This window comes from Pongo abelii, chromosome 11 (genome assembly GCF_028885655.2).
Source record: "Pongo abelii isolate AG06213 chromosome 11, NHGRI_mPonAbe1-v2.0_pri, whole genome shotgun sequence".
Lineage (NCBI taxonomy): Eukaryota > Metazoa > Chordata > Mammalia > Primates > Hominidae > Pongo > Pongo abelii.
Genome location: NC_071996.2, coordinates 36,767,664 through 36,792,836, shown reverse-complemented (window position 1 = coordinate 36,792,836; position 25,173 = coordinate 36,767,664). Strand labels below are relative to the sequence as shown.

Genomic DNA, 25,173 nt, shown 5'->3' with positions numbered 1-25,173 from the left:
GCGCCCTGTGGCTTCCCATCTTTGTAAATGCCTAAATCCTGACAACAGCTCTAAGACCTTATATGATGTGCTTTCACCATTCTCCCTCTTTCTCACTCCCCTTTGGAGTTAGGAGGGTTCCACCTCAGAGCCTGAAGCTTCTTCTCCCTATACCTGCATGGCTTGCCCCCTAGAACAGTGCCTGGCACAAGGTGCAGTGGAAATGTGCGGGATGAATGAATTCTGGTGTGCCTTCCTTTTCCCCGGAACATACTTTTCACTCCTCTTTATCAGGTTAATTTCTTTGGTTTGTTCAAAGTCAGCTCAATTCTCAGCTTCTCTAGGATATATATTTTTTTGAGACAGAGCCTTGCTCTGTTGCCCAGGCTAGAGTGCAGGGGTGCAATCTCAGCTCACAGCAACCTCCACCTCCCAGGTTCGAGTGATTCTCCTGCCTTAGCTTCCTGAGTAGCTGGGACTACAGATGTGTGCCACCATGCCTGGCTAATTTTTGTATTTTTATTAGAGATGGGGTTTTACCATGTTGGCCAGGCTAGTCTCGACCTCCTGACCTCAGGTGATCTGCCCACCTTGGCCTCCCAAAGTGCTGGGATTACAGGCATGAGACACTGTGCCTGGGCCTCTAGGAATATTTGTGTGTGATTTAAATGCCCCCTTTCTCTACTTGGAGGAAAAGGGCCATGTTTTGTCCTCGTAGCTAATGCACAGCAGGTTTCTTTGCAAATGGTAGACATTCAGTGTTTCTTCATGTTTCATAGGTCGTATCTGCACACAACTACGAAAACCATGATCAGCTTCTCTAGGAATATTTTTTCTTAAAGCAGGCCTCTATTCCCCCTCCGTGTTCAGCAAAAGCTGTTGTCACTGTCTTCGGGTATCTGCCTGAATATGTTCCATGCATAGACAAGCAGTTGTACCTTCAGCAGATATTTAAGAAAAAATTGGAATTGGTGCAGCTAATTGCCCTGACATTGAAAATACTTGCATGGTTTACTTGAAATAACCAGTTGGCTAAAGTAGCAAGATTTATAGATGTTCATATTCTCCTGAGAAGCAGGTTTACCCTGAGAGTACCTTTAAAATCTTTCAAAAAAGCCACTTTTTCCCTTATTCCCTCAGCAGCTGGAACACACTGAACTCTAGCCAGTCTGCCTTGGATCTCATGGGAGCCTGTAGGACCCATGTTCCCCGCGCTGCCGCTTCTCCTGCCTTGTTCTAGCATCACCTCTTCCAGCATCCCTGCAGGTGCCTTCTCCTGGTCTCCCCCGCTTCCACCCGTGTCCCTCTTTGGTCTTTTCTCAAAAGAGCAGCCAGAGTGATCCTTTTTGAAAGTGAGTCAGGTTGTGTCATTTCTTTGCGGAGTCCTCCAGTGGTGCCCTGCCATCCTTAGTGGAAAAACACAAGTCCTTATGGTAATGGCAAGGCCCCTGGGTTCCAGCCATGCTGGCCTCGTTGCCGTAGGTTGAGCATGCTGGGTTCCCTCCTGCCAGGAGCCTTCGCACTCACTGTCCCTCTGCCTGGAGTGCTCGTCCCCAGGTGGCTGCAGAGCTGACTCTCCCATCTGGTAGGTCTTTGTTCAGATGTACCCTCATTAGAAAGAAGTGTGAGTACTGGGTATAAAGTAACAGCCCCCACCCGCCTTGTTCTCCCCTTTTTTCTGCTTTGTCTCTGTATATAATATACTTACTTGTTCATGTGTTCATTGCCTATCCCCATGTGAGCTCCACAAGAGCAGGAAATTGCTGTCCTGTTCATGCCAAATCCTTGCCCTAGAACACAAGAATCAGTGTTTTGCTGATTAATTGGAAGACCTTGGGCCATGAGTCTCTGCAAGCATTCCCTGTGCAGTGTATATTGGAAGCAGAGATCTTGGGTAGGGTTTGGCAACCTTTAGACGGGCTGTTCCCTGTTCGTTTCTTTCTATCCATTCGCCTCCACCCTGGAAATGTGAGACCTAGAAGCCCCCAGGAAAATGGCCCTGGGAGCCTAGGCTGGGAAGAGGCCTCTCAGGCTCAGGTCAGTGTATCTCACTGTCCAGACCTTCCTTAAGCTTGGCAAGCCCCAAACAGACTCACTACCGGCTCCTCACTTCCTGTTCTTGGATGCGCCACCACCTCTTCCTTTGTGACCAGTCTCAAAATTGGGGTTGTCCTTGCACCCTTCTCCTCCTCTGCCTGTGTCCAGTCAGTCACCGAGTTCTGCCAGTTCGATCTTCTTGGTGTCTTTCCATCTTGATTCTTTTCAGCTATCATGGCCCGTGTGTAGAGTCATCAGTTTGCTTTCGTGGCCACTGACATTGTCTTCCAGGCTATTCCCCTCCCTCTAGTTCCTTTCCCTTCAACCCTCCTAACCCCAGCTGCAGTCAGGAGGGTCTTTGCAAAGCCCAGATCACATTATGGGTCTCCTTTGCTTAAAATGCTGCAGTGACTTCCTGTCACCACAAAGGTTTCCCCAACCTGAGACCTGTGTGTTCCGACTTGGTGATCCTGCCCTATCTGTGTACTATCTATCCTATCCTTTTATGAACTTAATATTTATCTAAATATAATCATATTCATTTTCTCCCTAAGCAACAATATCTTTGTAGTCATGGAGCAATGATTATTTTTTTCTAAGGTACATTAAATTATATAACTATTAAATACAACAGGTGTTGGTCCGTATGCCGTCTAAGATCTGTTGTGTGTACCATGGGTGATGCACCTGCCATCTTGAGGGAGCTTCCAGGATACACAGGGCCTTTCTTTGTGGTTATTGCATTGCTGTTCCCCTGGGGCCAAATGCTCCAGGAACAGCATCTCCATTTTGAACTCCCACTGAAATAGGGCCCCACAGTGCTGTCTTTATGCTTCTGTCCATAAAGTTTCCTCTGTCTGGAGTAACCTCCAAAGCCTTCTAGTTTTTCGGCTTCATGATTCCTGTCAATTGTACACCCAGCTTAGATGTCACACTACAGAGCCATCTTTTCTTCCTGTTCTGTCCCCCTAGGTTGTGTTTTATCACTCTGAGTTCTTTCTTCATTTTATTCCTTGTCCATTGCCTATTTTCACATTCACAAGTGATGGACTGTCTTGTAGTGATTTCCAGGTTCCCTATTCTAGATTCATGCTGTCTGGATGCTGGGTATAGATTTTGTTTGCCTTAGCCTCAGGGCTTGACACGTAGAACTTAAAATGTGAGTGACTGAATTTTCAAGTCCCTTTCTAAAATGCAGATACCCTGGTGAAGCAGTCACTGTGGCTGGAGATAGGTTGATGTTAGATGAAAACAAGAGAGAGACTGGCATGTAGACTTGGGGCTTGGGTGGAGGTATCAAAGGCCTGATGTGCCTTCTCATAGTTTCCTAGAGCAGTCCCTGTTAGCCCACATAAATTGACCCCATCTTGAGGAGTGGCTTGGGGGACAGCCCCTTTGGTGAACCTGTGTATTTTCAGCCCAACCTTTAGAGCTGTACTGTCTAGTATGGTTGTCACCAACTACATGTGGCTGTTTGATTTTTAATTAAAAGAAATTAAAATTTCATTTCTTCAGTTGCAGTAACCATATTTGCAATACTCAATAGATACCCGTGGCGAGTGGCTACCATATAGAATAGCATCCATCATCGCAGAAAATGCCCTGGGTCTGCTCTGCCCTAGAGACTAATCATTTAACAAGTTCCTCATATTGACTTTTGTCCCTAAAGTAGATGCCAGAAATAAAGTCCTATCTAAGTGGGATTTCAGTTGGTCGGGTTCTGTTCAGCTTGTGTATTATTACAGATGTAAACCAAAGGTCCTTTGTTGAGGAAGGAGAGGTTTTAATGGTTGCAACTTGAGGAAGTGGAGGCTCTTACCATGGAGAGGGTAGAGAACGCCTGCGTGGAAAGCTGTGGTCTGAGTGACTGTTGCTGGTCCAAGTCAATCTCACCTGCTCCACAAACACAGCAGGTAGATGCAGTTGAAGATAGAGGAGAGAGATGGGAAATGGATGGAGAGAGAGGATGAGGGACTGGAGCTCAGGAGAGTTGAGGGAAGAAATGAGGTGAAGATGAGTACAAACATGAAGGGAAGTGGGGGAGTTCCAGAAGGAGGAGAGGAGGGAGGCATTGATAGTGACGGATTGAGGGAGGGGTGGAGTCTTAACCAGATGGTGCTGGTTTGGCTTCTCCATGATAGAGAGGAGAAAATGGCTCACAGCCATTCCTTGCTCACTTTCTCCTTTTATCCTGCCTCCAAGATGAGCTTCCTCTGTGGCTTTGTTTGAAATGTCAGAACACATGGAGAGAAAGAGGGCTTAGCTGGAGAAAACCAGCATTAGGAATTATGCAGCCATAAGTACCGTGTTATATGCTCACACCACTTAACTTCATTATTTGCTTCACATTTGAGCACTGTCTCAGATTACAAATGCTTTGGAGACCAGAGTGAAAGATGATACATAAAACAATTACACGTTAAACTGTGGGCTGAATTGGTTAATCACCAGGGCTACTTTGTGTTTAGAGCTGTCGTAAATTAGAGGGTGATTAGAGAAGCTTCTCTTGTTTGGCTTTTTTGATCTGATAGGAAGTAACCTAGAATTGGTAGGCTAGGACTCAGGTGATTTTAATGTGAGCCATAGGCCTTTAAACCTACAATTGACAAGGGGCCAAACTTTCGATCTGACAACGTTTTGTGTATGAGTGTCTGTCAGTGGGTTTTGCCCTTATAATTTCAGAATCAAAAACTGATGCTTCTAGAGATTTACAGTACTGTGCACAGTTAGCAATTTGGAGCCTTTAGCAGAATAGAAAAAAAAAGGGGGCTTTAGCTACCTCTAATCATTTCTTTGAAGTGGCTTGTTAACCATTGCTTCCTTTCAGACATTAAGTGTGTCTGTGTGTATGTGTCTGTGTGTGTGTGTGTGTGTGTGTGTGTGAGACAGGGTCTCTCTCCATCACCCAGACTGGAGTGCGGTGGCACGATCATGGCTTACTATAGCCATAACCTCCTGGGCTTAAGCAATCCTCCTGCCTCAGCCTCCTGAATAGCTGGGACTACAGGTACACACCACCATGTCCGGCTAATTTATTTTTTGTGGTGGTGGGGGAGGGGGGGGGGGTCTCTGTGTTGCCCAGGCGGGTCTCAAACTCCTGGCCTCAAGCAGATCTGCCTGGGCCTCTCAAAGTGCTGCGATTACAGGTGTGAGCCACCACACCCGGCCTATTCAGTGGTTTTTAAACTTGAGCGTACATCAGAATCACCTGAAGAGCTTATTAAAACACAGATTGAGGGGCCACATCCCCAGAGTATTTGCCTTTCCACCAAGTTCTTATGTGACGTGAGTGCTGCTGACTCATGGATCACTCTGTGACAACCACTGATCTGGTGGGTATTTATTTATTTATTTATTTATTTAGAGATGGAGTTTCGCTCTTGTTGCCCAGGCTGGAGTGCAGTGGTGTGATCTCAGCTTACTGCAACCACCTCCTGCCAGGTTCAAGCGATTCTCCTGCCTCTGCCTCCCAAGTAGCTGGGATTACAGGCATGCACCACCACGCCCAGCTAATTTTGTATTTTTAGTAGAGACGGGGTTTTTCCATGTTGGGCAGGCTGGTCTTGACCTCCCGACTTCAGGTGATCCACCCACCTCGGCCTCCCAAAGTGCTGGGATTACAGGCGTGAGCCACTGCGCCCAGCCGGGAATTTAAATTTGGTTTCAGTCTGGGTTGACTGGGGGATTATGCTGAAGGGGTACAGCTCATTTGCCTCTTTCTGATCCATGAAGTTCTCCCCCAGAATTGGGGCAGGAGGGAGGAGTCTGTATTCTTTTTAGTGACCTGGTTCCTCAATGCCCTTGTTACTGGCCAGGCCAGCCTTTCTGGGTTGAGGCCAGGGATTGCTGATAGAGCAATTACCCTTTGCCCCCCACCCGTCTCTGGTCCCCTAAGCCTGGAAGCAGCTCATACTTGCAGATACAGAAGCAGTCATATTTGCACTGTTTGCTCCTGACTGAAACCTTCACAGCATCCTGGAGACTACTAGTCCCAGGGCAGTGGTGGTGTGAGCACGTGATGTGGCTGCCCAGAGCTTTCGTGTGGCTGGATGGTTGACCAGGGCTGGCTGCTAGGAGGGAAGCAGTTGAATGGGATTCTGTTTCTGGGTGGACTTCACAAACTCCTTGAGTGACCTTAGGCAAGCCGGCTAATCCTTGACTCCTCCATTTTTAAACACTAGTGTTTATAAAACACCTCTCTCCCCACCCCTCATCCATAAAATAGCAGAAAAACAAAAAGCTGGGTCCGGTGAGTGGCCTCCAGGGGACTGATGAGCTGATGTGTGGAGCTCTGAGTGCTAGAGGAGAAAGCTGCTGTGTAAACACAATAAATATTAATAAATCATTAAAAAATAGCACCGTGCCCTCTGCTAATAATAGCTGCTTTGGGCTGTTGGAGACACTCTGACACACAGGCTCCCAGCAGTGTGGAAGGAGGGGTGACTGTGGGTTTTGAATCTGTAACACATTTAAAAGATGCAAATGAGTTTTTGACACATTTTGGAGTATATTCATAGGTATATTGGTGAAGAAAATAGGATTACAATTCTGTGAAATTCAACTTTAATAAACCAAATCACAAATTTCTTTTGATTTTCATTATATTTCAGAGTTGCCTTACCCTGTGGGCTATTCCACGGGCATTTGGCTGACGTGTTGGGAGTCTCTTTCCTCCTCTCATCCCCAGTGGTAAATGGTTGATGCCTCCTCAGACTCCATGGGGGGAGCTTACAATCAGTCAGGGATGAATCCATTGATGTTTGATCCACTCTACTGCATGAGGAGCACCTGCTACATGCTATGTAGTTCTTGCCCTTACAGAATTTATAGTGTAATTTTGAGTAAAGTAAGCAATAAATTATGTACGAGGCCCTTGCATCCTTCACACTCATCTCCTTAGGTAAATGTAAACAGAATCCATATCCGCCTTTTGTGCTTGATGGAGGCGTGGCTGCAGTGAGCTGGTAAGAGGCAATTCCTGCATTATCACCACTGTTCCCTGTCAGAAAGAAGCAGGCATTTGTTCCTTCCTTCTCCCAGAGGAGTATGGAAATGGAAGCTCCCTTGGGGATATGGTGACAAATTGCGTGTAGAGTATAGCATGCAAGTTGTGGCTGCCCTACTTGATTTTCAGGGAGTGAAAGCTGGTTGACAAACAAATGCATTACGAGGCCTATTAGGTCCCACGAGACCCCCTTCCTTCCTCCCCAGCTTGGATGTCGCTTCTATCTCAGCCTCTGTTCCAGGGAGTCCTGTGTTGTCACTTCACAGTGGAAGCTTCCTAGGGACAGGGCTCCACCTGACTCTAGGCCGGACGTTTTCAGTCCTGTGTACACAAGAATTGCCTGGGAGCTTTTAAACAAATGCAGAGGCTTAGGCTCACCCCTAGAAATTCTGATAAAATTGAACTGGAGTGGTGTCCAGGAAACTTTAAAAAAAAAAAAAAAAAAAAAGGAACTCCCCAGGTGAGTACAATGTGCTCTCAGTGCTGGGAAGTGCTGAGTTGATGACTGAAGCTACCTGAAAGGGTTAATTAAAGAGCGAGTCTCTGTGAGTTACTCAAGAGTTTTGTGAATGGAGGGAAGAACCACATTGCGAAACTTACCTTGGAGGCCTATCCTGATTTTAGGCTCTTCTCCTGTAATGGGACCTCTCATGCACATGTGCTCACAGGGCGGAATGGTTACTCCAGGTCCCTAGCACAGCTGGTCCAGAACTGTCTTCCAAACAGGAAGCAAGTGCTTTGGGAGTGATGATCCCCAAGCCCTAGGAATCCCTGTTCTTGCTACAGTATGTAGTCATTAAAGGGCCCTCCAGTAGGTTGACCTCATTCCTCCAGGACTCTATCATGGCCCCCTTTGTCCCTGATTCCAGCGTTAGGACTGTGGTTCCCAGCCCCAGGCACACTGTCACACACAGGCAGCACATTAGCACCTACTTACTGCCTGAATTGTCTCTTCTGCCCCTGGTGGATCATGGGGCCACGTTGCTCACAGCATTCATGTGGGTTCTGTAGGATGGCAACTTCTTTCCCCTGTTGACTTTGGTGATCAAACCCTGAACTGTATTCTCCTAGAGGTGACTTACTGTCAATCCTTGGTCTAGGGGTGGTCACCCTGGGGGTGTGGCAAGTTACAATTGAGTCCATTCCCAGGTTGTGTCCTTGTCACTGTCAATTGTATGGACTCTTCAGCAGTGTGGAGTTCTCCCAGTTAAGATCCTCAATGTTTCATTTTTTGCAGAGCCTGTGTCCCTTGGGGGGGTGATGTTCCTTCCATCATCCATGTGTATATTCATTTGCTCAAGTCTGTGCTGATTCCTAACCCATTCATTCCTTTTCCTTCCATCTCTGTTCTTTTTTGTGTTTTGCTCCAACCTGCGATGATTCTGTCGTTGCTTTTGAAGGAATAAAACCTACACCACAGTGTGACTTAGAAGCCGACTGAGTGGACTCCAAGCAGCCTTGCTCACCTGCTTTTATTTCTCACTCCTAAATGTGGAGGATGGGGTCTGTTCACAGGTTTACTGGGATTATAAGTAGGTGCCACCTCAAAATTAGGTGAGCAATTTGGGGCCATGCTGTTAGTCTAGAGAAGGGACTCCAAGGTGGATAATAAAACATGATTTTGTTTGATAGTTGGGGCAAGATTGCTCAGGAGGCCGCCAAATGGTGGAGACATCAAGCTGGGACAGGAATGATCTCAACCTCACTGTAGTTACTCTTGTATTTTTTATCTTTTCTCTCCCTCTTCATTTTCATTTGATATTTTAACCCTTGTGATGGTATCATTTCCTCGTGCCTACCTTCATCTTCCATCACTCTTCATTTTTCCATCCTGAGATTGTTGTGTCTGGGTTGTCAGAGACTTTTCCTATGTCCTGAGTCCCATAGCTTTCTTTGCCAGTCCCCACGCCACACCCCCAGCTGTGTGTCCTCTTGCTTCACCCTTGGCCTTACCGTGCACCTGCTCCTGCCTCCGCCTGTGCTGAGTGTCTTGGTTGACCTTCTCCTTTCTTACCCCTCATTTCTGCCTTTTAGAGTTTCTCTATCTTACCACAAACTCCTGTCTTGTCATTACCAAATCATTTCTCCTTTTCATCTTTGGGAAAATGCAAAGGTGTCTATCACATCATATCCAAAAGTGACAGAGTAGACTTTCCTTTGCTTAAGCTAACAGTAATGGCTTCCCATTTTACGTTTTGTGCATTGTCTCATTTCCTCTTTAGGTAGGGAATATATCCCCATTTGAAAGATGAGGAAATCAAGGCTAAGAGAGACAATAATCAAGATCACACAAGTTAAGTAAATGGTAGAGCTTGGCATGTCTCATGCCAGAGCCTCCATTCTGCTGTTAAACCATGTGCCTTCCCGTTTGAGCAGGAATGAAACATCATATTTGCCAGGCAAGGGAGAAAGATTTCACGGCCTTGAAGACCCTTCCATGCCAGCATTCATGGGATGCTGTGAGCTTCTGTAGGATGGTGACCTCTTTTCCCTGCGGTTGACTTTGGTGATCAAACTCTGAACTGTATTCTCCTAGAGGTGACTTAGTGTCAATCCATGGACTGTGGGTGGTCACCCTGGGGGTGTGGCAAATTACAATTGAGTTCATTCCCAGATTGTGTCTTTGTCACTGTCAATTGTGTGGACTCTTCAGCAGTGTGAGTTCTCCCAGTTAAGATTCTCAATGTTTTGTTTTTTGCAGAGCCTGTGTCATCTTGGGGGTGATATTCCTTCTGTCATCCATATGTATAGTGGTCAAAGCCATCCATGACCTCTCAACTAGGCTGCTCCCAGAAGTGGTAAGGTCCTTCTTCTTCCTTAACAATCCTTCCTGACAGCACTGGCCCCCTGGGCTGCCTCTCATCGCAGGGTGAGAGTGGAGTCGGGCATGTTGAGAGGGAACAGACAACATTCTGGGGGGTCAGAAGAACTTGTTGCAGGGATGCAAATGACCTGGTGGAGAGAAACACTGGGCAAGGTGAAGAGACTCCAGATAGGTGAGCTAGGACTGGGTTCTGTGTGCCTTTCCTTAGCTATTTTCACTATTTTTAAAGCAAGATTTTTTTGCATGTGTAAAGAGAAATTGGGTTATTTTTGTGAAGCAGAGTGAGCCTATCTGTGTTGTTTGCATCTGTTGTTCTGTGTTCATTCAATGATCGTTGTATTAAGAATTATTTTTTTTCCTTTGCACCTCAATTCAATACATAAATCTATTCATGTTAGGTTTTCTGGCACAATTGACACCGGGATATTGAAACTGGAGGACATGAATTCATATTAAAATGTGTCTTTCACTGCTTTGTCCTCTGGATGAGAGTCATTACCGGCACTGATTCTTTTTCCCTCCCTCCCCTTATGAGTGCTGAGAAAAGAAATATTTTTACAGCCTCCTGTCATGCAGTCTTCATGGCAGGCAGCTGATTTGGTTACCAGGAGATGAAGATGCTGCCATTATAATAATTCCCTGCGTACAAGTTGCAATGGAAATTTGAATGCAAAATCTGGTCTCCTCTTAGGATGTGATTTGATGTGAGCTTGGCTACATGCACCATCTGATATAAGACCAAAATGATTAGACCTTTAATTTTACTTTTGAAAAAAGATATTAATCCTTGTTGGGGTGATGTATTGCGTGTATGTGTGTTTGTGTGTGTATGTGTGTTTTTATAGGGAAGATGAAAATGAGGTGAGACATTCTCCTGTATTTAGTAGAGGCATGAAAGTGGCTGCTTTAAGTTGTTTTCCTCACTCCCTTGTAAATGATTAGCGCCATCCCTTTAATTATCCAGCAGGATTTTAACTGTTATTTATCACCACAGTTGGCCAGCGCTTACTCTCTAACATCTCAGTGACAGGGAGGAAAAATGGATATGGGGATAGGAATGTACCTATTTGTGGTATTTAGTCTTTTTCAGAAGCAGAGATAGCCCGAACAAATATTACCATTTATTACAGTCCTGTGCTCTTCATCTCCTACTTAACCGATCTCCCTGGTTGCCTGGCATATGGGACTCTCATGTCCTCCTCCTCCATCAGACTTGCTAGCCTGCATTTCATTCAGTCAGAATCTGAACCTTAGGTAAGATATGAGGGCGCCAAGTGTGATTATACATGTTAGATGTCGGTCAGGTAACGTCTACATTTTATAGGCGTTGCAAATATGCCTCAACTCTGAGAAATGTTTGTTGGTGGGAATTTTCTGCACTATGCCAGTTGACACATTTATTTAGGCATTAAAAATTAATTTCCAGCAGGGCTTACGTGATAGGGGATGGATGGCTGTGCTCACAGCCCTTGTAGTGGCTCTCCTTGTTATTCTCCTGATAGCTGAACCACTTTTAACTGGGAGCAATCTCTTATTATCCCACAGTGTAAATACTCTTAAGAGAAGCAGCTCACCGACTTACATTCCCCCTCAAGGTGTACATGTCCAACAACACCCAGCCTCACCTGGGGTTCAGAGAAGCTGAAGATTCCATGGTTGTGCCTGTCCTTATAGAACCCATACCATCTACACCTTTGATGAATTGTGCTATGGGATTGTAAACATTTAATTTGCTTATTTTTTTAAATTGACAATAATGATATATATTTATAGGGTACATAGTGATGTTTTCATACATATCATGTATAGTGACCAGGTTAGGGTAATTAGTGAATTAGCATATCCATTATCTCAAACATTTATTATTTCTGTGTTGGGAACATTCAATATCCCTCTCCTAGCTATATAATATGTTATATATTATACAATTATAACCTATATAATATATTATTGTTCACTCTAGTCATCCTATAATTGTTTAGAACACTAGAACTTATTCCTCCTATCTAGCTGTAATTTTGTATCCTTTTTTTTTTTTTTTTTTTGGGGAACCAAAAGTTGTTTTAATAAGTATTATATGGCATTGGCCTGGTGGAGGAGGGAGAGGGTCAGGAAAAATAACCAATGGGTGTTAGGCTTAATACCTGGCTAATAAAATAAGCTGTATAAAAAATCCCCATGACACAAGTTTACCTATGCAACAAACCTGCACAATTTTGTGTCCTTTAACAAGTTCCTCCCTTCCCTCTCCCCTCCCCAGTCTCTGGTATCCTCTGTTTTACTTTTTACTTTTACACAATCACCTTTTTCTTTTTTTTTTTTTTTCCAGTTCATATGTCGCAAATTTTATTTATTTATTTATTTTTTCTTTTTATTATTATTATTATTATTATTATACTTTAGGCTCTATGGTACATGTGCGCAACGTGCAGGTAAGTTACATATGTATACATGTGCCATGCTGGTGCGCTGCACCCACCAACTCGTCATCTAGCATTAGGTGTATCTCCCAATGCTATCCCTCCCCCCTCCCCCCACCCCACAACCACAATCACCTTTTTCTAGCTCACATATGAGTGAGAACATGTGATGCTTGTCTTTGTGTGTCTGGCTTATCTCACTTAACGTAATGACCTCCAGTTCCATCCGTGTTGTAGCAAATGACAGGATTTCACTTTTTTTTTTTAATGGCAGAATCGTATTCCATTGTGTATATATACCACATTTTCTTTATCCTTTCATCCATTGTTGGTGTGGGATTTAAAAATCATACCCATTTATGGTCATCTCATCAGAACTCTGAAGAAGCGATGCCAGATGGTTTTGCTGGTGGTTTTGTTTAAGCCTTCAGAGTTGTTAACTAAGGAGCTTTCAAGCTGTGTGAGCTCCCCTCTCCAGAGGGGAAGGCCTCCTCCTCAGCTGAGGGCTGAGTGGCCCACGGGGCCAGGTGAATGCTGCCAGGTGGCAGCTGACCGTGTCTCCATCCTGGGTCGTCTTGTTCCCTTGGCTAGAGGTTTATAGAAGCCAACAGGTGACAGCCAGGCCCCTGACCTCTGGCCTGCAGTAATCCAAAATGTGCATTTATTCACAATGCTTCATCTTAGTTAGGAGTCACAAACTCAAATGCCCGTAGAAGCCAGTTCTGAAGCAAAAATAGGAGAAACTGACCAGGTCTGTGGCAACTGGGGTGTGTGCACTTGGATGAAGGGCCTGGCCTCCTCTGGAGATGTCATGCTGGAATGTGGGCTGTACGGAAGACTCATCATCATCATGTCTTCTGAGTGTTAAAAAGGAAGTGGAAACCTATGTTTAATGTGAGATAAATTGGCAACTAATTAAACATTTTTGAAAACTCTGGTTGAGAGTGGGTGGATAATTTCATGCAGGTTAAATAAAGCATGCTTCCTGGCTGCACACAGAGTTTGCTGCTTCTGCAGAAACCAGGCTGTGAGGGTAGGATCTGGGCAAAACCAGGGAGACCAGTGTTTAGGGCCTCTGTGTCACAGACTTAGCTCCGAGTGACACCTCCCCCTTAGTCTCAGTTGCAGAACTGCGTTTTACATGGGATTTCTGTCCAGCTGTGACTGTAGGTTCTGTCAGAAACAGCGTCTTCCCTTCCCCAGCCTCGTCCCTTGGCAGCCTTCTTTTTAGTTTCGCTGCACGGTTCTCAGAGTGGGAATAATTGCAGGAATGGGTAAGTTTTGAGTAAGAGAGCTGTGCAATTGGAATTTCCCAACTGTAAAGTTGGTTGACTCTGAGCCTCGTGGTGTTGCCTGCCCCTCAGGGTTTTGCTGGAGCAGTCAGGCCAGCCAGCTCTCTGGGGACGTGGAACAGGACCTGGGGACTCTGCTCCAGGGCTGTGTGGGCAAATGGCTACAGGCTGCTGCCTCCCAACATGCAGGTGGTTCATGAAACAGATTCCACAGAGCTGTCTCTGAAACTGCAGTTCTGGAAGCCGGGACGCGTGTGGCCTGTGCCACAATGTTAGTAATAGTGCTTTCCTTTTACCAATAGGCTGCTTTATTTTTGTTTGTTTTATTTTAGCATGAAAGGATAGTTTTAATCAAAATAAGCAGGTTCCAGAAACCCATGACACTACTGACCCTCTCCCTCCCTGACTGCATCTTTTTTATTTAGTTATTATTATATTTTTTTAATTAACAAGTAAAAATGGTATATCTTTATGGTGTCTTAACCATTCCACAGTGATGCATATATTAATATGGGTTGTTTTAAAAGAAGTATCTCGCTCTCCCCGTTTTTACCCCACCAGCCACGCCTGGCTTTGGTAAGAAAGGGCAGGTGTCGAGCTGTTTCTTTCCTCGAGGACCCAGAGGCTCTGAAAGCTGAAGTGATCTTCCTGAGATCGTCAGCTGGGTGGTGGCAGAGCCTGGGTTTGAACCTGGTCTCCTCGTCCAGGACTATCTTGGCCCTGGCACATGGGGCCTTTAGAATCCTGCTGCCCATTGGCTTTTTGGCTCCAGCCTCCTGTCTGTCTTCTCCCCACACTCCTGAGGGCAGTGCTGCCGAGGGCTGTCCCAAAGCAGGAGGATGTGCAGGGCCCCCAGCTGACCCTGCCTGTCCCTGGCCTTTCTGGCTACTCCTGCCACCTACGCCCCTTTCCACATGGGCCCCTTCACTCTGTGCTGCTGACCAGGGTGTGTCTCCACTGCCTTGTCTCTTGAAAGCCCACATGCCGGCCGGCCGGGCGCAGTGGCTCACGCCTATAATTCCAGCACTTTGGGAGGCCGAGGCAGGCGGATCACCTAAGGCCAGGAGTTCGAGACCAGCCTGGCTAACATGGTGAAACCCCATCTCTACTAAAAATACCAAAAAAAAAAAAAAAAAAAAAAAAAGCCAGGCGTGGTGGTGAATGCCTGTAATCCCAGCTACTCGGGAGGCTGAGGTAGAAGAATCGCTTGAACCAGATTGCACTCCAGCCTGGGGGACAGAGCAAGACTCCATCTCAAAAAAAAAAAAAAAAGCCCATATGCAAGTGCACCAAGCATCGGTGGAGACTGCAGCAGGACAGTGTGGGATGAGGGGAGGGTGGGATGCGTGGAGCATGTGGAGGGTGGCGCTGGAGTGAAGCTGCTGAGCATGGTGGGAGGGCTTGGGCGTGGCCGCACCTGTCCAAGGTGTGGCGCTCTCTACCTTTTCTTACCTGTGTGACCGCAGGCAAGTCACGCGGTCACCCTGACTCTGGGTCCCCTCTTAGGTAAAATGGAGATGGCACCTCCATCTGAGGCTTATGATAAGGATCAAATGAACAGTTAGGAGAATTGGCAGTAGATGACAGCCCTGCTGTGGCGGCTGCTGCTCTTCTACCTATGGAAGTTTCTGAATTGCTAATCAAGGTTGCCCCAAATAGTGGCCAGAGGTGATTTCAGACTCGGCTCCTGAGCACCATCTCAACATGTCCAGTTGTGGTTTCTCTGATGCTTGGCCTTGTGGGGTCCCTGGATGGAGCTTGTATTGCTCTCTCTTGGGCTTCAGTCAGCTGGAGCTGTCTTTGGGCCAGTGTCCTGGGGAACGCTGAACATGCCATTGGAAGACCTGACTTCTAGGCCTAATCCACCCCTAACTGGCTGAGTGACTTTTAGCAAATCACGCTTCCTCTCTGAGAAAGTTTCTTCACGACAAAAATGGATGCAGTACCCACCACTCCACAACAGAATTGTGAGAAGTGTAAATGATGTAATATTGAATGTAGAAATGCTTTATAAACAGTTGCATGCTTTACAAAGGAAGAAGATATTGTTTCTAAAGTTAAGGTTCTAGAATTCCCGTCCTTGCCCTTGAGCTTTCTCTGTGTCCTGATCAATGACCAGCTCATTAGTGGCCTCTGCCTTGCATAGACCATGACATCTTCACCTTGTGTTCTTGGCCAGTGTCTGGGCCCAGGCTCCTTAAGTGGTCATGTGGCAATAATGCTGATTATCATTATAATTAGAGTAATAAACAGTCACATGTTGGCAATAAATAATACATGCATATATGTTGATACTAATAATGGCTACCATTTGATTGCTCATCTCCAGACCAACCCTCTGTCTAGGCACTTGGGATTCAGAGTCAAATAGCAATAACGGCTAGAGTTTTTGCATTGCACTGCAAAGCCTTTTACTTCTTAGAGGACCTGGCTTTTGCTCCCAAGGAGCACAGTTGGGGAGAGACTCATTAGCTGCTACATTAAATATGTAGTGATAACAGCTATAATAGACACGATCACATGAGAACACAGAGGAGCTTTTTTGTCAAGCCTGGAGTAGGGGGAGGTACATGGGGACCTTCCCCGGTAAGCAGACACTCCATGCGACATCTGAAGGAAGGGTGGTTGTGGGCAAGGCAGGCGATGTGTGGGAGGAGGCGTGGGAAGAGGAGGCACTTCCAGGCGGAGCTGCAGAGGGGGCCACAGGTTCTGTGTGCACCTGTGGTCTCTGTCATACTTTTGTATCCTGTTTACATGAGAGTCTCTGGGTAGAAGGAGGAAGGAATAGGGAGAACAAAGGAGGAGGGAAAAGGAAGAAAGGAAAAATGACTGTGTTGTAAGTCAGAAATGATGCTTAGCAAAATTTTGTTTTCTGTCTTAATTAGTAAGGTTCCCTTTCCAATCTCTCCTTGTCTGTCTCCTCCCTGAGTTTTTGCCTGAAATTCCTTCCCATTCACTAGAACCAAGCAGCTTCCCTCCAGCGATAAAAGGGAGCCCCTCTCAGTTGTTCATTTCCCTGCAGTCATTAGCGTCATTTGGTCTCCAGTCCCCGTGGATTGTGGCTCTGGCGATGTGGCCATCTCTGTTCCCTGGTGCATCCATTCAACACGTGTTTCCTGGTGTGTCCTGCTCTTGAAGCCAGGCTGGCTCTGCAGGCCCTGTAGAGGTCGGTGGTGTTCCTGCAGGAGCCTCAGATGGGATTCCACGCTCCTGAGCAAAACTGGAAATAGAACTCTTGTCAAAGATACGTTAGGTTTGGGGCCGGGTGCGGTGGCTCACAACTGTAATCCTAGCATTTTGGGAGGCCGAGGCGGGCGGATCACTTGAGGTCAGGAGTTTGAGACCAGCCTGGCCAATATGGTGAAACCCTGTCTCTATTAAAAATACAAAAATTAGCTGGGCGTTGTGGCAGGCAACTATAATCCCAGCTACTTGAGAGGCTGAGGCAGGAGAATTGGTTGAACACCGGAGGTGGAGGTTGCAGTGAGCCAAGATTGCGCCATTGCACTCCAGCCTGGGTGACAGAGCGAGACTCTGTCTCCAAAAAAAAAAAAAAAAAAAAAAAAAAAAAAAAAAAAAATTTAAGCCTTGGATTTTGTGAAATTACAACAAATTTCATTATAGATCTAACCGACTTCTATTTGTGGTGGATGAATTGGGGTGTCCTCCATTCTATAACATAGGATGGGAGCTTCCAGGGGGCAATGGCAGAATAGTGGGCTTCATGAGGTGGGAACAAGGAAACAGAAATAGAAGAAAAGCAGACTGGTTAACATTGGGTTACTTTAAATTACTTTTTTTGTATGGATTAAAGCAGAGGGGACTTTCTTGTGACACTAACTTAGGTAGACTGGAATCTTCTGTTTTCAGGAAAAAATAGTCTGTTTTGGGATCTGTCTGCTTCCTGAAAGTTTGTTTGGTTATGTGGCATTTAACATGAACGACTCCATTCTTGTTTGGTCTGGTCTGTTGGGGCCTAGTGCAGGAGCTCAGGCCAAAGCAGTAGCCTCTCAGAGTTTTGTGTAACGATTTGGAAGCCCCCAGCCAAGAACTTTTCCCAGAGATTTCCCACCTGTGGAGGTGACTGTGATTCTTCCATCATAGGCTTCTGTGTATGCACCATACTCAGTATTCAGCCTGTAGCTTGGGGTGTCAGGAGTGATTGATATGTTCTTCAGCTATTTATTATCTCACTCTCAGTGAGCTTTGCCTTGAGGAGGATCGAGACAGCCTCGCTTGCCTTCTCCCCACACCCTTGTCTTCAGTACAACGTGCCATTTGTCGTGTCACTCATCCTTCCCTCCCACTCAGGGCCTCTCCCCTCCACCCAGGCTGGAGTGCCAACTCTGTGAGCTCCCTCCTGCTTTCCTCCTTGGAAATGTGGCTTCTACACACATGCCTTCTTTTTTGGGTGTCTTCTAGCCACCTGTGGCCAAGCCACCTTCCCAGGCATTGACTTCCAGCCCCTTCCCTGACTTTGCCACTCGTGAAAGCGCTCTCTGAAGACACTCATCCTTTCCTTTGCCTCCCTTCTGACACATCCAAGTTCAATCCCCGCCTCCCCTCAGCCTGCCCTGGCAGTAGATTCTTCACGGCATCCCTTTGGAGGCAGGAAGCGTTTGACAGAGGGAGGGAGAACCTGGGAGGCAGCAGTAAAGGGTGAATGGTTTCCCAGGGTTGCTGCCCACACAGTCAGCATGTCTGCTGGGGGTCTTCTGAAGCAAATGCCTCACCCATGGGAATGAATTCCTGAGGGTTCTCTTGGCATCAGTGAGTGCCTGGGGGACCCGGAGCATAGGGGTTAAGGATGCCCAGGAGACAGCCCAACCCTGCCACACCCTAACTGGCTGTTTGATCTCTGTCTGCCTCAGTTTCTTTGTAACATGGAAATAATAATGGTAACTTCTTTATAGGACTGTTAAGAAAATAAAAAGATATAGGGGATGTGCTTAGCCTATAACTATGAAAGGAATGTTGGCTTACATGATGGCTGTTGGAGTAGAGGAGAGGCTTCCAAGCAAGTTGGTGGGCCTTTTGGTGCCTCTAATTCTAGAAGATTAAGCTGTATTGAACAGTCCATGAAATACTTTCAGGGACGCTCTTCTCAGCTCAGGATGGTTAGTGCCGTAGGTTCCTTCTTGAGCATAACCTCTGATTCCAAGATCCGCCATCAGCAATAGAAAGATTCATCCTCTAGTATGACATGCTGTCAAGTGTAACTCTGAATTTATTTGGGGAGTTATATTAATTGTTTTTAAAAACAATCATATGTGGTCAAAGTCCTCAACATCTGCCCATCACCATCTCCTCAGCACTGCACAGAGAAGCAGAAATCATTGTGTCAGACTATCAGTGCCATCTTACTCTTGTTACTCAAGACAAAATAATTCCATTTCCTCAGCAAGATTGACCTCTTCATTTATCCTAGAGCAAGAACCTACCAACTTCTAAACAGAATAGAACTGGGCGCTGATGAAAGTGGATTATTAACAGATGGAAGGGGGAGAGAATGTGTGTGTGGAGGGGGGCGGCACTCTCCCTCCCTTCTGTCTGTTAACAATCTTCTTTCATCAGTGCCCAGTTCCAGTGGGGGGATATGTGTAGGTCTATTTCTGGACTTGATACTTTCTTTGTACTCCTAAGGACGTACTCATACAAGGAGAATATCAGATCCAGAAATAGACCTGCACATATCTAGACAAGTGGTTTTTGACAGAGGTGCCAAGGTAATTCAATGGGGGAAAGGAAAGTCTCCTCAACAAATGGTGCTGGATCACCCAGGTTGCCATATGGACAAAAAGGGGCATCTACCCTTATTCAAGAGCTAACTCAAAATGGATCATAAGCCTCAATGTAAAACCTGAAACTATACAACTTCTAGAAGAAAACAAAAGAGAAAATTGTTGCAACCTTGGGATAGGCAAAATTTTCTTAGATATGGCACCAAAAGGCCGGGTGCAGTGGCTCACGCCTGTAATCCCAACACTTTGGGAGGTCGAGGCGGGCAGATCGCCTGACGTCAGGAGTTCAAGATTCCTGGCCAACATGGTGAAACCCTGCCTCTACTAAAAATGAAAAAATTAGCTGGGCGTGGTAGCAGGTGCCTGTAATCTCAGCTACTTGGGAGGCTGAGGTAGGAGAATTGCTTGAACCCCAGAGACAGAGGTTGCAGTGAGCTGAGATTGTGCCACTGTACTCCAGATTGGGCAACAGAGTGAGACTCCATCTCAAAAAAAAAAAAGACACCAAAAGCTTGAACCATAAGTCAAAAAATTGAAAATTGGACTTCATCAAAATAAAAAAACTTTTGCTCTTCCAAGACACCATTAAGAAAATGACAAGATAGCACAGACAGCATATATATATATTAGACAAAGGTTTAGCATCCAGAATGTGTAAAGAATAGCTTAAGAAGGCAAACAACCCAATAAGAAAATGGACTTAAATGATTTATACAGATAATTTATAAGAGAAGATAAAAATGGCCAAGTAGCACATGAAAAGATACTCAACATTACCCTAGTCATTGGGGGATAACAAATTAAACCACTACATATCCATTACAATATCTAAAATTAGAAAAGAAATGAAAACCCCCCAAAACCAAAATTTGTGTGAAGCATCTGGAACTCTTATGCTCTGATGGTGAGAGAGTAAAATGTTACAACCGCTTTGGAAAATAATCCAGAGTTTCCTTAAAAAGTCAAATATCTATTTACTGTAGGACCTAGCCATCCATCCTTAGGTATTTACCCAAGGGAAATGAAAATAGATGTCTACACAAAGACTCTTAAACAAATGTTTATTGCAGTTTCATTTCTAATGTCAAAAACTGGAAACAACCTATATGTGTGTTAACAGGTGAATGGATAAAGAAATCGTGGTGCATTCACACAATGGAAGACTGCTTGGTGGTAGAAAGACACTATTGATGCATGCAGTGATGTGGGTGGGTCTCAAAATAGTGAAGGTGGGTACCAGAAGCAAGGCAAAAAGGACTATGTATTTAATACTATATGACTCTGTTTACTTAAATTTTTACATACAAACTATAGTGAGAGAAAGCAGACAGTGGTTGCCTGAGGCTAGAGGTGGAGGGAGGGAGGAATTATTAAAGAATCATGGGAAAACTTTTGGGGGTGACGGAAATAGTCTTTGGCTTTTGGTAACAGTTACAGATATGTTAGTCTGTTAATCATGTTAATCATAATTAAGATATGTTAATGCTGATCAAGCTGTATACTTTAAGTATATGCAGTTCAGGTGCACCCAGGGACTGTGGTTGGCCACAAACCATCTCCCGTTACTAAGCCAAATAGGAATTCTGCTCAGATCCATGTAGGATAAATATTGTAAGGTGCTATGAAGTGAGGTTTTATTTTCCTGATTGTGACACATACACTCAGTACCTGAGATGTTGACCTCACTGCTAAAATTAATGCTGTAAATAATAAGAAGAAGACAAAGTGTATGATAAGAGGGGAAAGTGTAAATAGTAGGCTAAATATAACAGCTGTCGCCAGAGGCAGATAGCAAGAGGAGCCTTTGCTGAACCACGGCCGATCTCATGCGGTTGCCAGAAACACCCATGACGTGCCAGCAGGTGGCATGGGCTGGAGGGTGCTAACCATGTAAACCTCTGGAAGCACAGGCAGCTTATCCTTTCCATCTCCTGCTTACAGCAGGATTTGTTTGTCAGTTTGAGTGTTACCTAGGAAATGACTGTACAAGAGTCTCTGATTGGTCCTCTTTTCCTCACTCTGGAAACCTTGGATTTTAAGCAGGATGTGATATGTCTGTGAGCTGTCTGCCATGTTACTCTATTTTGTCTATTAAGCTTCTTTGTGTAAAAAGCAAAAAACAGCTTTTTAGCTTGATATCTCATTAGACCTTCAAGGTGTTTCTGAAGTAGGCAGAGGCGTTAGACACATTGCCATTTAATAACAAGGAAACAGATCCTCAGATAAATAAAACCACTCCTTCCAGACTACATCATATCAGTGTCAGAGACACAGGGTGAGTGGAACCAGGTCTTTTAAAGGGGGGAGGGCACTTTCTGGTCCACAGAGTGTCTCCTGAAGTACCATAGAATTTGGGATCTGAAAGCCTCCATGAAAAGCTAATACAACTGGCCAAGTTTCCTGATAGAGGAAATACGGCCCCGAGACTCAGTCTCTCAGAAGATTCTGAGAAACCTCCAAGTCTAGGACTTTTCCACACTCTCCTGAATGGGGTGAACTCCCCACCCCCATCTTCCCAGTGGCCTTGGAGACTTATCCTAGGGGGTGCTGGGTTAGGGAAAGAAAAATAGAGAAGAGAGCGAGGTGAGGGAGACAAGCTCATCTCTCCAGCCCCCAGCCTGCTCTAGAGGCATCTGTGTATTTCAGGACACTGGTGTTCATCAGAGATGGGTATGGGGAGTATCAGGGCTGAGTGCTTTGCTCTTCACATGCCTCTCTACTTGACCTTGGGACACTGAGTGAATCTTTTGCTTTTCATTTTTCCATCTGGAATGTGAGAACAAACTAACTTAGCTCTTCTTTCTCTCTGTAAGGTTTTGAGAACACCTTCCTATCTTTTGAAGAAAGATGATGTTTTAAAAGGTGTTTAACAGTTTAAGGAAAATATTTTTTTTCATCGAGTTTCCTAAGTATAATATGAACAACATGATCCTCATAACATTTCTGGCTGTTTTGTTGATTGTCTAGCTAATGGAGAGAATCATACTGAATGCTTTTTTTTATTTCCCAAGCTATGAAATATCCCTGATTATGTGGTGTACACAGTACATCCTAGCACAGCAAAGCCGTGTCTATGAGCTCTGGCAGTCATGAGGGCCCCCTCTACATGACATGTGTTCCAGCCTCCATCTATCATAGGAGCCATGCAGTCACTTGGGAGTTTTCTGCCTGTGACCAGCATATGAGTATTTGTTACCAAAGTTGTTAAGGAAACACTTGATACTTTTTTGGGAAGTAATTTTGGAAAACTGAGTAAAAATTCTTAACCTTTCAGTAATCCTATTAAAATGGGCTATCTGATCATCCCAGGCCCTTGTGGGAGTTGAGAGATTCTGAGACCAAGATGAGCTAAACACAGGATCTTTTCTCTAAAGAACTTTCCAGGGAGAGTCGGAACATGGAAGCCGGGCTGACTGTGGGTGCTTGTGAAGGTCAGTTGTGTTCAGGAGGGACCCCTGGACCTGCTCCTTGAGTATCTGTAGTGTTGGCTCTTCTGAAGAGGGAGGCTGTATTCAGAAAGGGTTGTAAGAGGAAACAGCCATGAAGTGCTTGTGGTCCTTGACACTTCCCCACTACCGCTGGTGAGAGATAGTGTTGCCACTGGCTTCTGCCTGCTAGCCATCGAGTTTAGCTAACCCTGCCTCCCACTCCATTCTGAATGCCCCAAACATCACCCAGCTGGTGGCGCTCCGATGACCCCTCATGCAGATTGTTGGAGTAGCTCAGCACACCGCATTATAATTCTTTGTCTACTTGTCTCTCAAAGGAGACTGTAAACTCTTGGAGGACTAGACTTGCTGTTCAGCAAAGCACCTAATATAGGACCTGGCATGGGGTGGGAACTCAACAAATGTTTGCTGAATGAGTGAATTCATGTGTGCACGTGGCCATTGGCTGTAGCAGGCGGTAAGCTGGTACCGCACTTAGGAAAGGGGTATAACCAGGAGGAGTTCATCTTTCAGGGAATCCCCAACAGAGGCTGCCTGGGACCTTGCTGTGGACATTTTTATACCCCTTTGGAAGAGAAAGAGACGGCAAAAGGGGCTTGTCCCAAATTATTCACCCGCGTTCGTGGTCTGAACTTCATATCCTCTCTGTGCTGTGGGAATGATGAATGTGAACAGATGATGTGCAGGTGAGGCAGCCCATGTGCATAAATATGGTCCCTTTCACTATCACCCCCAATTATTGCATGATACTTAATCATATCATAGGAACTATAACATTGTTGTGGGTTATTCCATGGATGGATATTGCACGTAACACACTGCAACTTTTTTTTTGAGAGGGAGTCTTGCTCTGTCGCCAGGCTGGAGTGCAGTGGTGCGATCTCGGCTCACTGCAACCTCTGCCTCCTGGGTTCAAATGATTCTCCTGCCTCAGCCTCCCGAGTAGCTGGGACTATAGTGCCCGCCACCATGCCCGGCTAATTTTGGTATTTTTAGTAGAGACGGGGTTTCACCATATGGCCAGGATGGTCTTGATTTCTTAACCTCGTGATCCACCTGCCTTGGCCTCCCAAAGTGCTGGGATTACAGGTGTGAGCCATCGTGCCCGGCCCACACTGCAACTTTTTTACTCAACGTAGTCTTAATATCTAGAATATTTATAATGTGAATTGTTCATCATATAAATGTATGTGCTTTAGGCATTCCCCGGTTGATGGACATTTGGGTAGTTTCCAGTTTTTTATTATTACAGCGTTGTTAGAATGAACATTGTCGTACTCTCATGGTAGTGTGTACTATGTGTGGATGGTGTTTCTCTAGGGTAAACATGGATTTTGGATCGTAGAGTATGCCCATGTTTCATTTTATAGATCTTCCCAAGTGCCCTTTAGTGTGGCTGCCCTAGTTCATGTTCTCAGAATGTTACCACACTTTATATTTTCAAACTTACCACAATTTTCCAGACTAATGGGTGGAAAATGGTATTTCATTTTAATTTGCTCTCCCCTGGTTATTGGTGAAGTTGATTATATGTTTATGCATCTGCTGACTTTTTATGTTTCCTCTTTTATAAATTGCCGCTTTATATTTTTTGCCCATTTATCTATCGTTATCTTTTTCTCACAGGTTTTTGGAGTTATTTATCTATGTTCCAGCTACCAGTCTTGTTCTATGTTGTATTAGTCAGGGTTCTCCAGAGGGACAGAACTAATAGGATATGTATGTATATGAAAATGAGTTTATTAAGGAGTATTGACTCACATGATCACAAGCTAAAGTCCCACAATAGGCCATCTGCAAGCTGAGGAGCAAGGAAGCCAGTCTGAGTCCCAAAATCTCAAAAGTAGGGAAACCGATGGTGCAGCCTTCAGTCTGTGGCCAAAGGCCCGAGAGCTCCTGGCAGTTCACTGGTGTAAGTCCAGGAGTCCAAAAGCTGAAGAACTTGGAGTCTGATGTTTGAGGGCAGGAAGCACCCAGCACGGGAGAAAGATGAAGGCTGGAAGACTCAGCAAGTTTGCTCCTTCCACATTCTTCTGCCTGCTTTATTCTAGCCACGCTGGCAGCTGATTAGGTCTGCTGCTCCCAGTCCACTGACTCAAATGTTAATCTCTTTTTACTTTGGGAGGCCGAGGCAGGGGGATCATCTGAGATCAGGAGTTCAAGATAAAAATGTTAATCTCCTTTGTGAACACCCTCACAGACACACCCAGGAATAATACTTTGCATCCTTCAGTCTAATCAAGTTGGCACTCAATATTAACCATCACATATGTGCATTGCAAATAATTTCTCCTAATATTTGGTTTTTCTTTTAATTTAGTTTTTCTCCTAATATTTAGTTTTTCTCTTAATATTGTCTATCTGTTGCTTCCCACCCTTTCCATTTTGGTGTGATCAAATTTATCAGTCTTTTTTTTTTTTTTTTT

General features: G+C 45.2%; 1 protein-coding gene across 2 annotated transcripts in view; it reads left to right on the top strand.

The window, feature by feature from the left end:
- The window catches only part of TMEM163 (transmembrane protein 163), a 262,072-nt gene that overhangs the window by 204,521 nt on the left and 32,378 nt on the right, over nucleotides 1-25,173 (top strand). For both annotated transcript variants that reach the window (XM_054549298.2, XM_024243413.3), the window contains exon 5: nucleotides 9,723-9,819. In XM_054549298.2, the coding sequence (XP_054405273.1) occupies nucleotides 9,723-9,819 (97 nt within the window). The remainder of the gene's footprint in view (nucleotides 1-9,722; nucleotides 9,820-25,173) is intronic.